We start from the raw sequence: 12969 nt of genomic DNA, 5'->3' as shown, positions 1-12969 counted from the left end.
TTACTTCTGCAAATTGTGGTTAAGCAGCCAGCTAGACCCACAGTTGCAAGCTAAATTTGACCAGACAGGATGGGGCCATTTCCTGCCTTGCGCTTCCTGCTTTAGTAACGCAAGAAGAAGAATAGACATGTACAATGGGCTGCTTAGCTAGCAAAAAAGGACACGTGTACGAAGGAGAGGGGAGGGACTGCTAAGCAAGCAGAAAAGGCACACGTACAGGGGTAAGACGAGGGACTGCTTAGCAAGCAATATAGATATGCCCTAAAAGGGAATAAATGAAAACTTGCCAGCTGATTGGGGAAGTTTTGGGGGAGGTCTTGAATGCTTTCAGGTATAAGAAAGTTTGCTGATGTGTATTACTTTGCAGCCAGATTTCAGGAGTTATTCTGCTGGCTGTCTCTGTGCACAGAATAAACCCTTTTCTCCAAAGAAGAAACTTTCCTGGTGTTATTTTACTCTTTCTTTGGTCCTGGGGACGCGGGCAAAACGATTCCCTGGCGAAATAAGGCTTTAATATTTCACTAGCCTTTCAACGCTATGCTATTAGCACCCATGGAGAACACTCAACTGAGCAATTTCAATAATAATAATAATAATGATAATATATTTATACCCCACCCATCTGGCTGGATTTCCCCAGCCACTCTAGGCAGCTTCCAACAAAATGTCAAAATACAATAGTCCATCCAATATTAAAAGCTTCCAAAAACATAATAAGAGCAACCATCCATTTTCAGTCCATTGAATTAGCAATTAAGCATTTCTGGAAAGGAAAATGGCATACTTCTTTTATTAGCATAAAAAGCATGCATGAGAAAGTATTACTCATTTATGATGAGAATAGGATTTATTTCTTTTGAACCTCGCTGGGTTCCTCCTTGGCAGCCAGTGCGATTGTTTCAGCAGGGCTAGAACTCAGGACCCGCTGCCTTGAGGGACATCTAAGAGCAGTTGGGCAGGGGAAAGGTCTCCCTTGGGAGGTGGTGGACTCTCCTTCCTTGGAGGTTTCTAAGCAGAGATCGGACGGCCATCTGCCATGGATGCTTTAGCGGAGATTCCTGCCTTGCTGGGGGTTGGACTAGATGACCCTGGGATGCCCTCCTATCTCTCCACTCCTGAATTCTAGGAGGAGCTTCCTTGCCTCCTGCAAAGCCCTTTTCCCTGCAAGCTCTCCCTCTGGTTTCTGGCCAAGGGAGGGAGATGCTCAGAGTCCACCCAAGAGCCTCACCCCCAAAAGGATATCTGGGCATTGGCGTAGCCAGGGAGGCAGATGCCCCCCTAAATGCATAAAAGATAATAAGAACCTGAGGTTCTGCCAAGCGAGAGAGGGCTGAGCTGGAGGGACTCGGCTTGGCAAGGGTTAAAGGGAAGTGAGCTGCCTTCCTAGAGAGGCCGGGAAGCAAGAGGGGGCCAGGTCCTCCAGAGCCAAGGCCCCTCCCCAGTCCTTCCCTTGCTTTGGGGTCTCTCCTGCAAGGGCTGCCTCGCTGTCCCCTCCCGGGATCTGGTGAGTCTCCTCTCTCTCCCCCCCCCAGAGGGTGCAGTGGGGAGACGGGGGGGGGGTCCCAGGGCTGGGGCAGGGGAGGGGGCCTGGGGGGCCTGATCCGGGAGGGGCCAGGTCTGCCACACTCTCCTTCCTGGAGATCAGAGGATCCCAAACTCACCTGGCCCTCCGCCCCCCCCTTTCAGAAAAGATCTCCCTTCTTTAAACAAAGGAGTCCCTGGGACTTCAACTCTGTGTGACATCGCTCAGCCTCATTGCACGACAGAGGAAACATGTGCAAATGGTTTTCCAAAGCTGGACGAGGAGGTGGACATGCCCCCACCCCCCCAAAAAAGGAAAACCCCACGTGGAGGGAGGGAGGAAGGAAGGAAGGAAGGAAGGAAGGAAGGAAGGAAGGAAGGAAGGAAGGAAGGAAGGGAAAGTGGGAGAGAAAGGCCAGGAACAAAGAGAGGGATCCGAGCCTCTAGTCTGGCTGCTGCATTGCGGACCAGTTTCCCCAGTCGTCTCCCAGGGCAGCTCCCCACGGAGGCCACTGCAGCAATCCCCTCGCACCCAGAGCAGGGCATCCCAGGACCACATCCTCTCTGTCCCAAAGGGATTGTTGATGGCAAAGCAGCCAGAAATGGGCGCCGCTACTCACCAAGCCTCCAGGGACTTTGGCATCAATGGCTGTGTGGGTGTTAAGCTATCTAGCAGAATAATAATAATAATAATAGTAACAATAATAATAATAAATTACCCAGCTAAATATCAAGGTAGATGTCTTTGGCTTTGCCCACTTGGCTCTCAGGGGGTTGGTCAGATACATATTGGGATTTACGAGAGAGCAGTACAAAGCCCACACAGAAATACAAACAAGACTGTTTCTTTCAAGCCACTTGCGGAGCAATTTGGAGGTGAATGAAAAGAAAAATGAGTAACGACAAGGATTGAGAAGAAGGGACTGGAAATATCATTCTTAATATGAAAGCAGCAGAAAATATTCGAGGATTGGACTCCTGCCGATCAAGAAGCATGGGTACTCCCCACAAAAATTTATAATTTGGAAAATAATTGGATTACATGATATGCATTGTTATAATTTGGACTAATTGGTTTGATGTGTTTAATTTGGTAATATGAAACTTAATAAAAGATCACCTGCGGAAGGCTTCAGTTTGGGCTAAAGTATTTCATTTTTTATTTGGGGGCATTTCCATTCCCTTTAATGATGAAAATTCTGCCCACACCTTTTGCTGCCATACAACCTCAGATCATCACACTATCTGGGTGTTTCACGGTTGGTGTAATGCAAGTAGCATGTAAATCATCTCTGATTCTTCCCCTTGTGTATTTCATGGCATCACTACCAAGCAAGGAGATTTGGGTCACATCCCTCCAAAAACATTGTCCCATTGTTCCGCGTCCAATTAACATGGGTTTAATCTTTTCAACCTTTGCGGAGGGCCACTAGGGGGCGCATAGGAAGATGGCCGACAATAACATCTCTCCGACGCACAGGAGGTAATTTGGAGGCTATGTTGGGAGTAATTAGGCTCCCTACACACTCAAGACGGTGAGTGGGGCCGTTTGCCTGCTGTGCCCGATATCACCCCCGACTTTTTGAGGGGGATGGGGGCATTAGGCACAAAAACCCTCCTGTGGGATCTCGGCACTCCTGGACGCTGTCTCTGACCTGTGCCACTAGCTGCAAGAACTTCAAAAGAAACAATTTGGCACGAAGGAATGCACATGCTTCAGGAAATGAGGAGGAGTGAAGACTGCAACAGAAGAGGTCTCTGGAAAAATAAGATTTAAATTATGAGAAGACACATCAAGATACGGTATGGCAAAGGACTGATGGGGGAGGGGGGAAATGTTTTATTTTCCTACTTATGTGATTAAACCCAAGAATCCCCTCCCTTCAAGAGGCAAAAGCCAGAAATGAGGCTTTAAGGACTTAAGCTGTGAATCTAAGGCTGTGTGGAGATAAACTTTCGAACCAAAGCATGTTTCTAGAAGACTGTGGAATGTATAAGAGCTTTGTTCTGACGCAGTCAAAAATCCCGTCGCCATTTTGGGAAGCTCTGTTGGAGGACTAAGTCCGGGAGGAGGAAGAGTGAAAGAGAGCGTTCTTACATCGTGGGAGAAACTCCTCAAAGAGGTCTTAAGAGCGACAGAGCTATAATTTACGAGGGAAAAAGTGATCTTATCTCCGAAGGTGACGATTTATGGGAACCATCTGGAATTGAGGATTGACGACGGGAAATCCACACAGGAGTATTATCGGAGTTTATTGGCTTAAGGAGACCATCAGAAGAGACCATAAAGGACAAAGAGAAAATATATGATTAAGAAGTGATATGGAAACAGCAAGATAAGATTGGAAAGAACTATGAATATGTGTTTGGACTGTTTGAACATCTATTTGGACTGATTTGGACATTAATGCAGAAGTAAGGATTAGATCAGAATCCTTCCTCGGATCTGGAAGTATGGGACCCCCCAACAAAATTTAAAAATTTGGCGCTGTAATTTGGAATTTATGTGATGTGGTTTGATTTGATGTGATTGGCCGGTTAATAAAATTTATTTTTTAAAAAAATCTTTTCAACCTTTGCTTGAGAGATTTTCTTTAGTCGTTTAGTCGTGTATGACTCTTTGTGACCCCATGGACCAGAGCACACCAGGTCCTATTGTCTTCCACTGCCTCCCGCAATTTGGTTAAACTCATGCTTGAGAGATAACAATGGCTTTTTCCTTAGAATTCTAACATTTCGAGCAGTCCTTGCACTCAACTTCACATTACATCTCGCCATGTCATCTTGTATACACCAAAATGATTTTCTTCTGTCATGTAGGGACAGTCTCTCTATTCTTCGATCGTCACTTGCCTTTGTGCACCTTTTCCTGCCTTTACCAGTCTGATTTTATAGTTGCTGAGTCTCCTTATACCTCTTCAATAATATCGAAATGCCAGCTTTGGTTAAGTTTTCCCCAATCTTTCATCTAATTTCTTCATAACTGTAGCCCTGTTCACTTAATACTACAATTTTACATTGCTTTCTGGGTGACCAGTCAACTCTTTGTGCCATTTCTATAATTTTATTATGTTTTACAACCTCACTAAATGAAAGAACAAAAAAACAAAACCAACTTGACAGCAATCACATAACACACTGACAAAAGTCAACCTAAGCAAGTTGTGCTTCCTTTTTCTGGTTATTTGACTATAACATTTGATAGAATATGGGTAATTGAACAACCTTTGTTGAATTGCAGTCTTGATTAAATTATCTTTCCATTGATATATTATTTTATGATATTACTCCAAATGAAGTGGCGTTATAAGCCATCAAAACTCTGAAATACACTTTTTTCCAAAAGTCTTCCACAATTTTGACCACTACTGTATATCAAACAAACCAACATTCAACAACTCATCAGAACATAATAATAAATATGATGGTTAATGACAAACAACACAGGTAATGAACACAAGCCCAACTTCCTTCAGTTCTCCATTTGTTCCTGAGGCTCTAATCCCTTTTTGTCTCCATTGCAGATTGTGATGAATCGAAAATTGGGAACAAAGGTGACCACGATAAAATCCCCAGAGAGGAGAAGCCGCGTAAAAATTTAGAGTGTGGAGAAAGCTGCAATCAGAGCTCCAATTCCACTTCCCATCAACAAAATCTCATTGGAAATAAACTCTATCAGCGCATGGAATGTGGAAAGACCTTCAGCCAGAGCTCCTCTCTCACTTCCCATCAAATAATTCACACAGGGGAGAAACTCTATCAGTGTGTGGAATGTGGAAAGAGCTTTAGTAGGATCTCCCATCTCACTTCCCATCAAAGAATTCATACAGGGGAAAAACCCTATCAGTGTGTGGAATGTGGAAAGAGCTTCATTGAAAGCTCCTCTCTCACTTCACATCGAAGAATTCATACAGGGGAGAAACCATATCAGTGTGTGGAATGTGGAAAGAGCTTCAGTAAGAAGGGCAATCTTACTTCCCATCAAAGAATTCATACAGGGGAGAAACCCTATCAGTGTGTGGAATGTGGAAAGAGCTTCAGGAGGAAGGACATTCTCACATTTCATCAAAGAATTCATACAGGTGAGAAACCCTATCAGTGTGTAGAATGTGGAAAGAGCTTCAGTCAGAGCTCCCATCTCACTTCCCATCAAATAATTCATACAGGGGAGAAACGCTATCAGTGCATGGAATGTGGAAAGAGCTTTAGTCACAGCCAGAGTCTCACTTCCCATCACACAGTTCATACAGGGGAGAAACCCTATCAGTGTGTGGAATGTGGAGAGAGCTTCAGGAAGAAGGACCAACTCACTTGCCATCAAAGAATTCATACAGGGGAGAAACCCTATCAGTGTGTGGAATGTGGAAAAAGCTTCAGTCACAGCTCCAGTCTCACTTCCCATAAGCAAATTCATACAGGGGAGAAACCCTATCAGTGTGTAGAATGTTGAAAAAGCTTCAGTCACAGCCATAGTCTCACTTCCCATCAAAGAGTTCATACAGGGGAGAAACCTTATCACTGTGTAGAATGTGGAAAGAGCTTCAGTCAGAGCTCCCATCTCACTTGCCATCAAATAATGCATACAGGGGAGAAACCCTATCAGTGTGTGGAATGTGGAAAGAGCTTCAGGAAGAAGGACCAACTCACTTCCCATAAAAGAATCCATACAAAAGTCGGGAAAACCATTATACAGCTTTAGGAGCCAAGAAATCCGCACCTTTATTACCTGGCATTTGGCTGATTGACATCTAATGCCTTTTTAACATCTGGTGTTTTGTGTTTGTATGTTGTAACCATCCTGAGACCTGTAGGTGTAGGAATAGGCACCAATGCTTAAAGACCTAGGCGTCTCCCCCCCCATAAAATATTTAAGGCGGTCTGTGGGGTTTGCCCTCCTAGGCGTGTGACATCATACTGGGTCATAAGGAAATGGTTAACTAAGTGTAAAATGATTAACCAATAGGAACCCAAGGGGAGGACTTAGAGTTGTTAGGAAGTGAGTCTGGAGTTAGAGAAGGGAGAGGGAGGATAAGTCTGTGGGTTGGGCTAGTCTGATATGAGAGAGGGAGAGAATCTGTGAAGAGGAGTCAGTTAAACAGCTGGGATAATCAGTTAGAAGGTATTAGGAACACCCTATCAGTGTGTCGAATGTGGAAAGAGCTTCAGGAAGAGCTCCGATCTCACTTCACATCGAAGAATTCATACAGGGGAGAAACCCTATCAGTGTGTGGAATGCGGAAAGGGCTTCAGTCAGATCTCCGGTCTCACTTACCATCAAAGAACTCATACAGGGGAGAAACCCTATCTGTGTGTGGAATGCGGAAAGAGCTTCCGTCAGATCACCAATCTCACTTACCATCAAAGAATTCATACAGGGGAGAAACCCTATCTGTGTGTGGAATGTGGAAAGAGCTTCCCTGAAAGCTCCTCTCTCACTTCCCATCGAAGAATTCATACAGGGGAGAAACCCTATCAGTGTGTGGAATGTGGAAAAAGCTTCAGTCAGAGGGCCAATCTTACTTCCCATCAAAGAATCCATACAAAGGTTAGAAAAACCATTGTACAGATTTAGGAGCCAGGCAAATCCACACTTTTTTAACCAGGCTTTTAGCTGATTGACATTTAATGCCCTTTTAAAATGTGGTGTTTTGTGTTTTTATTTTGTTTTTTTATGTTGTAACCATCCTGAGACCTGTGGGTGTAGGGAATAGCTGCCAACTTTCTGCACCACCTAGAGTACCCACAGAATTGTGGCTTCTACTGGCAACACACATAGGAGAACAAATGAAAGACAAACACAATAAGCAGGCAAAAACCTGGAAAGGGCCATACCAAATGGACATCCGGTGTGAAGAGGTCACTTTCCCCACTGCTGAACAATGCCACAGGTAGAGGAGATGGAATGCTAGAAGTGTTCTCCCGGGCAAGGGGAGCTGCTGGGAAATTGAACTACGAGCTCAAAATATTACTTTTTACAAAGTTGCTGCCATTATAGGCATTGCAGGCAGAAAGCTGGAGGGTGAGCTGGCCCAGGCTGTGCTGCACCCAAGAGTGGGGGTGAAGTGAAGGGAGAAGTGAAGAGACTGAAAGCTTTTTTCTTCCCGATGCGTTTCCGGTGCAGCTCTGAATTCCACCTGGTCCGGAATTGTCCAGTGGAGCCACAGGATGTTTTCTGTGGCAACCAGATAACAGGAGCTGCCAAGCGTGGGAAGCCTCAAAAGGTCTCAAGGAAACTGGCAGAGACATGTCGTCACAGTATCATTTGGCTGCTGCTATGGCAACAGTGAAAAACTGCGACCAGGGCCACGTGCTGAGCTGGGTGATTGACAGTGGGGCCAGTCACCACCTCATGCCATTGCTATCTAGTGGTTTTTTGTGGAACTGCAAGGCTGTGAAAACTGGAAGAAGTGTAACTCTTGCAGATGGTTCCAAGCGCTATGTCTGGCTCTGTTTATTGTTCTTTTTTACAGGCAGAGATTGAGGCCTATGTCGTTCCAGAAATGCAGTTCTGTTTGCTTTCTCTCTTGTCCATGTTGGGTTCAAAGTGTGTTTTGAAAATAATGTTTATTCCATTTCCAGAGGTGGGCAACAACTGGTCAGTGTTGAGTGCAAAGACAGGCTGTTTGTGTTAGAATCGCCTATTGCACGTAAAGGTCTCACTGAGGATGCACAAGCACAGTGTGGTAACCTTCCCATTCATGATGGGTGCCATCATGGCGTTTGGCACCGGAGAATGTCACATATCAACTGGGGGTACGTAAAGAAGGTCCCAGGGTGCACTGAGGGGTGTAAGATGAAGGCATGTGACAAGTACCTGGAATGCAGGGTGCCTTCAAGAAAGCCAAGGTTCAGACGTGCTCTTATCCTAGGTCTGACAGAGTAACCACAAAACCTTTTGAGCTAGTCTTTGCAGCCCTTTGCCAGTTGCCAGTCTGGGCGGGGCCAAATTTGTGCTATCTCTGGTGGATGATTATTCCAGAAATGGGTGGATTTTCTCTCTGAAGCACGAGAGGCTGCTGCTTTGGTGGACTGGATAACGGCAGTGAGAACTACTGTTCTTACTGCGGGTCAAGGGCTTTCAATCAGATCGCGGTGGAGAGTTCACCAGGTCTGTGTTGCAGAACTTCTTCTGCCAGAAAGGCATACACCACAGGTTGACTGTAGCAAATTCTCCTCAGGAGAATGGAGTTGCAGAATGCAGGTAGAGAACGCTGCAGGAGGCAACCGAAGACATGCTCTTTGACACAGGGTTGCCCCAGCGGTTTTGGGTGGAAGCGTGGAAATCCACATCGTTCACTCTGAACCGTTCTTACAGTTCTGTAGTAGGGGACACGCCCTATTTTCTGCTGCACAGCAAGAAGGTGGGCATGTTTAGCCTGGAGAAGAGGAGGTTAAGGGGTGATATGAAAGGCATGTTCAAATATATAAAAGGATGTCACATAGAGGAGGGAGAAAGGTTTTTTTCTGCTGCTCCAGAGAAGCGGACATGGAGCAATGGATTCAAACTGCAGGAAAGAAGATTCCAGCTAAACATTAGGAAGAACTTCCTGACAGTAAGAGCTGTTCGACAGTGGAATTTGCTGCCAAGGTGGAGTCTCCTTCTTTGGAGGTCTTTAAGCAGAGGCTTGACAACCATATGTCAGGAGTGCTCTGATGGTGTTTCCTGCTTGGCAGGGGGTTGGACTCGATGGCCCTTGTGGTCTCTTCCAACTCTATGATTCTATGATTCTATTCTAAGCCCAAGGTGCATTTCTTCTGTGTGTTTGGATGTGAGGCTTGGGTCCTTGTGCCAAACACAGAAAGGGTGGCCCTAGGTCCCAGAGAATGATCCTTTGTGGGTATGAGCCAGGGACCAAGTGGTGGAGATTTGCCTATCCAGAAGGCAATCAGTCTATGATTCTAGTCAGCAGGAGTGCTGAGTTCTGTGAGCAGAGTGGGTGGAAATGCATACATGGGAATCCAGGCATTCTTTCAGAGAGTCTGCTTGACTCTGCTGATGAAGGAAAGGTAGAAACTGATCCTGCTGCTGAGGCTCAGAGTCCCAACCCAGAGCAGGAACAGGAAAGGGCATCTCCTAAAGCTGTTAAGCTAGAGCCAAAGAGTGCTCCTCCTCACCCACAAGTCCAGTTGAGAAATCCAGAATGCGCAGTAAGTCAGAGGGAGAGCAAGGACACACTAGTTGGCCCCAGTGGGTCAGAGGGCGTACCTTAGGTTGTGCTGAGGTGTTCAGCTCACACTACTAAAGGAAAACCACCTGAAAGGTTTGAGGTCACTAATGTGTGGATTGGTGTGGCTCAGTGTGAACCAGAGAGTATTGAGGAAGTTCAGAAGTTGCATGAAGAGGAAGCCAGGAAGTGGCAAGAGGCAATGCAGAAGGAAATGAACTCAATGGAGTCTCTAGGTGTGTTCTCCATCACGACGCTGCCAGCAGGCAAGCAGGCCGTGAGCAGCAGCCGGGTTTACCGTCTTAAACCCACAGCAACTGGAGAACCGCAGTACAAGGCTAGGCTGGTAGCCAGAGGGTTTACGCAGTGGAACTGCTGCCTTACACTGAGGTGTATGCTCCTACTTCCAGAAGTAAAAGTCTGTGCATGCTCTTAGCCATTGCTGCACAGAGAGGTCATCAGGTGCATCACTTTGATGTGGATGTAGCCTATTTGAACTCAGACCTCCAGGAGGATCTGTACATGCATCCTCCTCCAGGGCTTGAGAGCAATAGGCCAGATGCAGTGTGGAAGCTTCATAAGTCCATTTACGGTCTGAAGCAATCGGTCAGGAGAGTCACAAGAGGTGGTCTTGATTTTTGTGGATGATACAATCTATGTGGCAAAGACAGGGAAAGAGGTTCAAGGGTTTGCCACAGAGCTTGGAAAACATTTCCAACTCAAAAACCTAGATCCAGTGAAAGTTTACCTAGGCGTCCAGATAGATAGGTCCCAGGACGGAAGCTTCTTGCTCAGTCAGAAAGGCCAGATTGAGCAGTTGCTTGAGAAGTTCAGAATGTCTGAATGTGCAGGGGTCAGTACACCCATGGAGACAAGCTACGTGAAAGACAGTCAGCTAGGGGAATGTGCCGAGTTCGAAAACACAGAGATCTTTCAGTCAGCTCTGGGTAGTTTGCTGTATCTCTCCCAGTGGAGCAGACCAGACATACGCTAGCATTTGCTACCAATCTGCTCAGCAGGGAAGCTACAAGGCCAAGTGTGAGTGCCTGGAATGGTATCAAGAGGATGCTGGGTTACCTGCAGGATACCAAAGATTTCTGTCTCAAACTGTTGGCTAAGGGTGAAACCAAGCTTACATTCTGGACTGATAGCGACTGGGCGAATCTGGAAGACAGGAAGTCTGTGCCTGGGATGGGAATAAAGTTTGGGGACACTCTAGTTGGGTGGAAGTCCCAAAAGCAGAGTCTCATTGCACTTTCCTCTACTGAAGCTGAATTCAGTGCATTGTCAGAGCTTTGCAGAGAACTAGAGTTTTACACGTGTTTGGTCCAAGAAATCTGCGGGGATTGTTGTTTGCCCGTCACTGTTTGGGAGGATAATCAACCCTGTCTGAAGTTGGCAGAGTCTGGGCAGTTTAAGGCCAGAACCAAACATTTGGACATACGTTTCCAAAATGTGTGTCGGAATGTCCAGTCAGGTTTAGTGATGCTGAAGTACTGTCCAAGTCAGCAGAATCTGGCAGATGGGTTTACTAAACCTTTGAGTTTCCAGAGGCACAGTGAATTCTGTGCAGGGTTGTTTTGGGGGTAAGTGTTGATGCTTACAAGCTCCAGCAGTGCAGGACAAGAGGAGGTGTGAGGAGAATCAGAGCTTACAGGGTTAAAACAGCTCAGAGTCTTGTGTTGTGCCCACTGAGGGGTGGAGATCCCTACATCCGGGATCTGTTATTTGTCTTTCTGCTTTCGTTTTCTGACCAAGATGAAAGGAGTAGCGATATCTGCCGCTCCCAGAACGGATGATTTATTTTTGCTTCTGTACATAAATAAAGCTGCTTAGATTAGAAAGTGGCTGTGTATAGGTGCTGTTTTCTGCATGCTTACACACACAAGCACAAAGCTGTGTTTCTCTGCTACAAGTCCAGGAAGCTGAGTCGCAGCGTAAGAGTATCGGACTCCACAGGCTCTGGATTGCAGAGCCTAACCCCACAGTTCCTAAGGGACCAAAAAGATAATTGCAGCCTGGATACACTTGCCCAATTCAAACTGATTCCAATTAGAATTTATATAGCCCCATGGTTCTCAACTCTTTTTTTTTTTTGAGTATTTTTTATTAGGAATTTCAACAGCAATTTATAAAAAACACATCATCCTCATTCCCCCCATTTCCCCTCCCCCCAGAAAGAAAACCTCCCTTCCCACATTATATTATGACCTATATCTTGTGCCCATTTAATCATGACTGATTTCACCTCTTCATCTTTTGTTTCCCATTCTAGCAGAATACTATATGCACCTTTCAGCAACTTCCCTTTCCCTTCTACGACTTCCTTTTGAAATCTAGATGTTGTGTAGCAAAATCATTTCTTATTGTCTTCTTGTAACCAACTCTGAAAATATTCTTTTATTTCTTCATAATCTCTTCGTTTCCATTTTCCTTCTTGATCCTTTAACAAGTCAGCATAGGTAAGCCACTTTCCTTTCTTTCCAAGTGGTTTGAGCAGTAAAGCTTCATGTGGTGAAAGCCACCAAGGGGGTTGCTGTTCTAACAAATCTTTATATTTCTCCCATACACTCATTAGTGATTTCAAAATTATATGGTTATAAAAACTTTTATGTACCTTCCCTTTCCCATGCCATAAATATGCATGCCAGCCAAATCTATTGTCATGTCCTTCCAATTCTAATGCTTCTTGCTTTTCCAACTTCACCCAGTCCCTAATCCATATCAAGCATGCAGCTTCATAATATAATTTAAAGTCTGGGAGGACAAAACCGACTCTGTCTTTTATGTCTGTGAAAAACCATTCTAAAAAAGGCAGTTGTTCAAATTAGTCATTTTAACTCTATAAGGGACCATTCCTGTTAAGTCAAAGCATATACACCTTCATGTATCTGCTGTTTAATGGCTCCTGAAGTTTTGTCTTGGTGAAGTGAATTTGAAACCATTTAAAAATGGATAGAGAAGGTTGGCACACTGCAGAGTGCCAGGTGGAACAAGGAAATGTGGTCATAAATTGATCTAATCTCAATACTGGACTCCGCAATAGTCTGATCTATTAGAAAGCTTAAGATGCATGAGAATCCTCCATTGGGGTGTAGGCAATAAGACACTATACATTGAACATAAAAACAGTTATACACAAAAACTGAATCCCCCCTTTGTAGAAATAACATGCTGTCAGACACAGCATTCCTACATAATAACACACAACATACTAATGAAATCTCAGTTGCATATCTTGAGGCAATCGTGATCTTTTACATATCTTTTCAATCCTGGGGCA

The 12969-nt window shown here is 45.1% G+C and overlaps 2 protein-coding genes and 1 long non-coding RNA gene across 3 annotated transcripts in view; 2 read left to right on the top strand and 1 right to left on the bottom strand.

Moving 5' to 3' along the window:
* The first annotated feature begins 1445 nt into the window (after window positions 1-1445).
* Window positions 1446-12969, top strand: part of LOC309530310 (uncharacterized protein) — a 125753-nt gene continuing 114229 nt past the window's right edge. The window contains exon 1 of the mRNA XM_082219121.1: window positions 1446-1504. The gene's annotated coding sequence lies outside the window, so the exon portion shown is untranslated. The remainder of the gene's footprint in view (window positions 1505-12969) is intronic.
* LOC309530576 (uncharacterized protein) lies at window positions 5033-6123 on the top strand. The gene is made up of 2 exons (XM_082219642.1): window positions 5033-5603; window positions 5772-6123. The coding sequence occupies exons 1-2, from the start codon at window positions 5204-5206 to the stop codon at window positions 5969-5971; spliced, it is 600 nt and encodes a 199-aa protein (XP_082075768.1). The 5' UTR covers window positions 5033-5203; the 3' UTR covers window positions 5972-6123.
* LOC309530663 overlaps window positions 10744-12969 on the bottom strand; it is a 174700-nt gene continuing 172474 nt past the window's right edge. The window contains exon 2 of the long non-coding RNA XR_014218824.1: window positions 10744-12842. This is a non-coding gene — a long non-coding RNA (uncharacterized lncRNA). The remainder of the gene's footprint in view (window positions 12843-12969) is intronic.

Source organism: Podarcis vaucheri (genome assembly GCF_965113315.1).
Source record: "Podarcis vaucheri genome assembly, chromosome: 4".
Classification (NCBI taxonomy): domain Eukaryota; kingdom Metazoa; phylum Chordata; class Lepidosauria; order Squamata; family Lacertidae; genus Podarcis; species Podarcis vaucheri.
The sequence above is the reverse complement of the archived record's forward strand: the minus strand, read 5'-3'. Positions and strand labels throughout refer to the sequence as shown.

Bases quoted from the DNA above. Each gene is read 5' to 3' on its own strand.
- LOC309530576 (XM_082219642.1), top strand. From the start codon at position 5,204: ATGGAATGTGGAAAGACCTTCAGCCAGAGCTCCTCTCTCACTTCCCAT. The intron at 5,604-5,771 runs GTGAGAAACCCT...CAGTTCATACAG, and splicing joins TCATCAAAGAATTCATACAG to GGGAGAAACCCTATCAGTGT.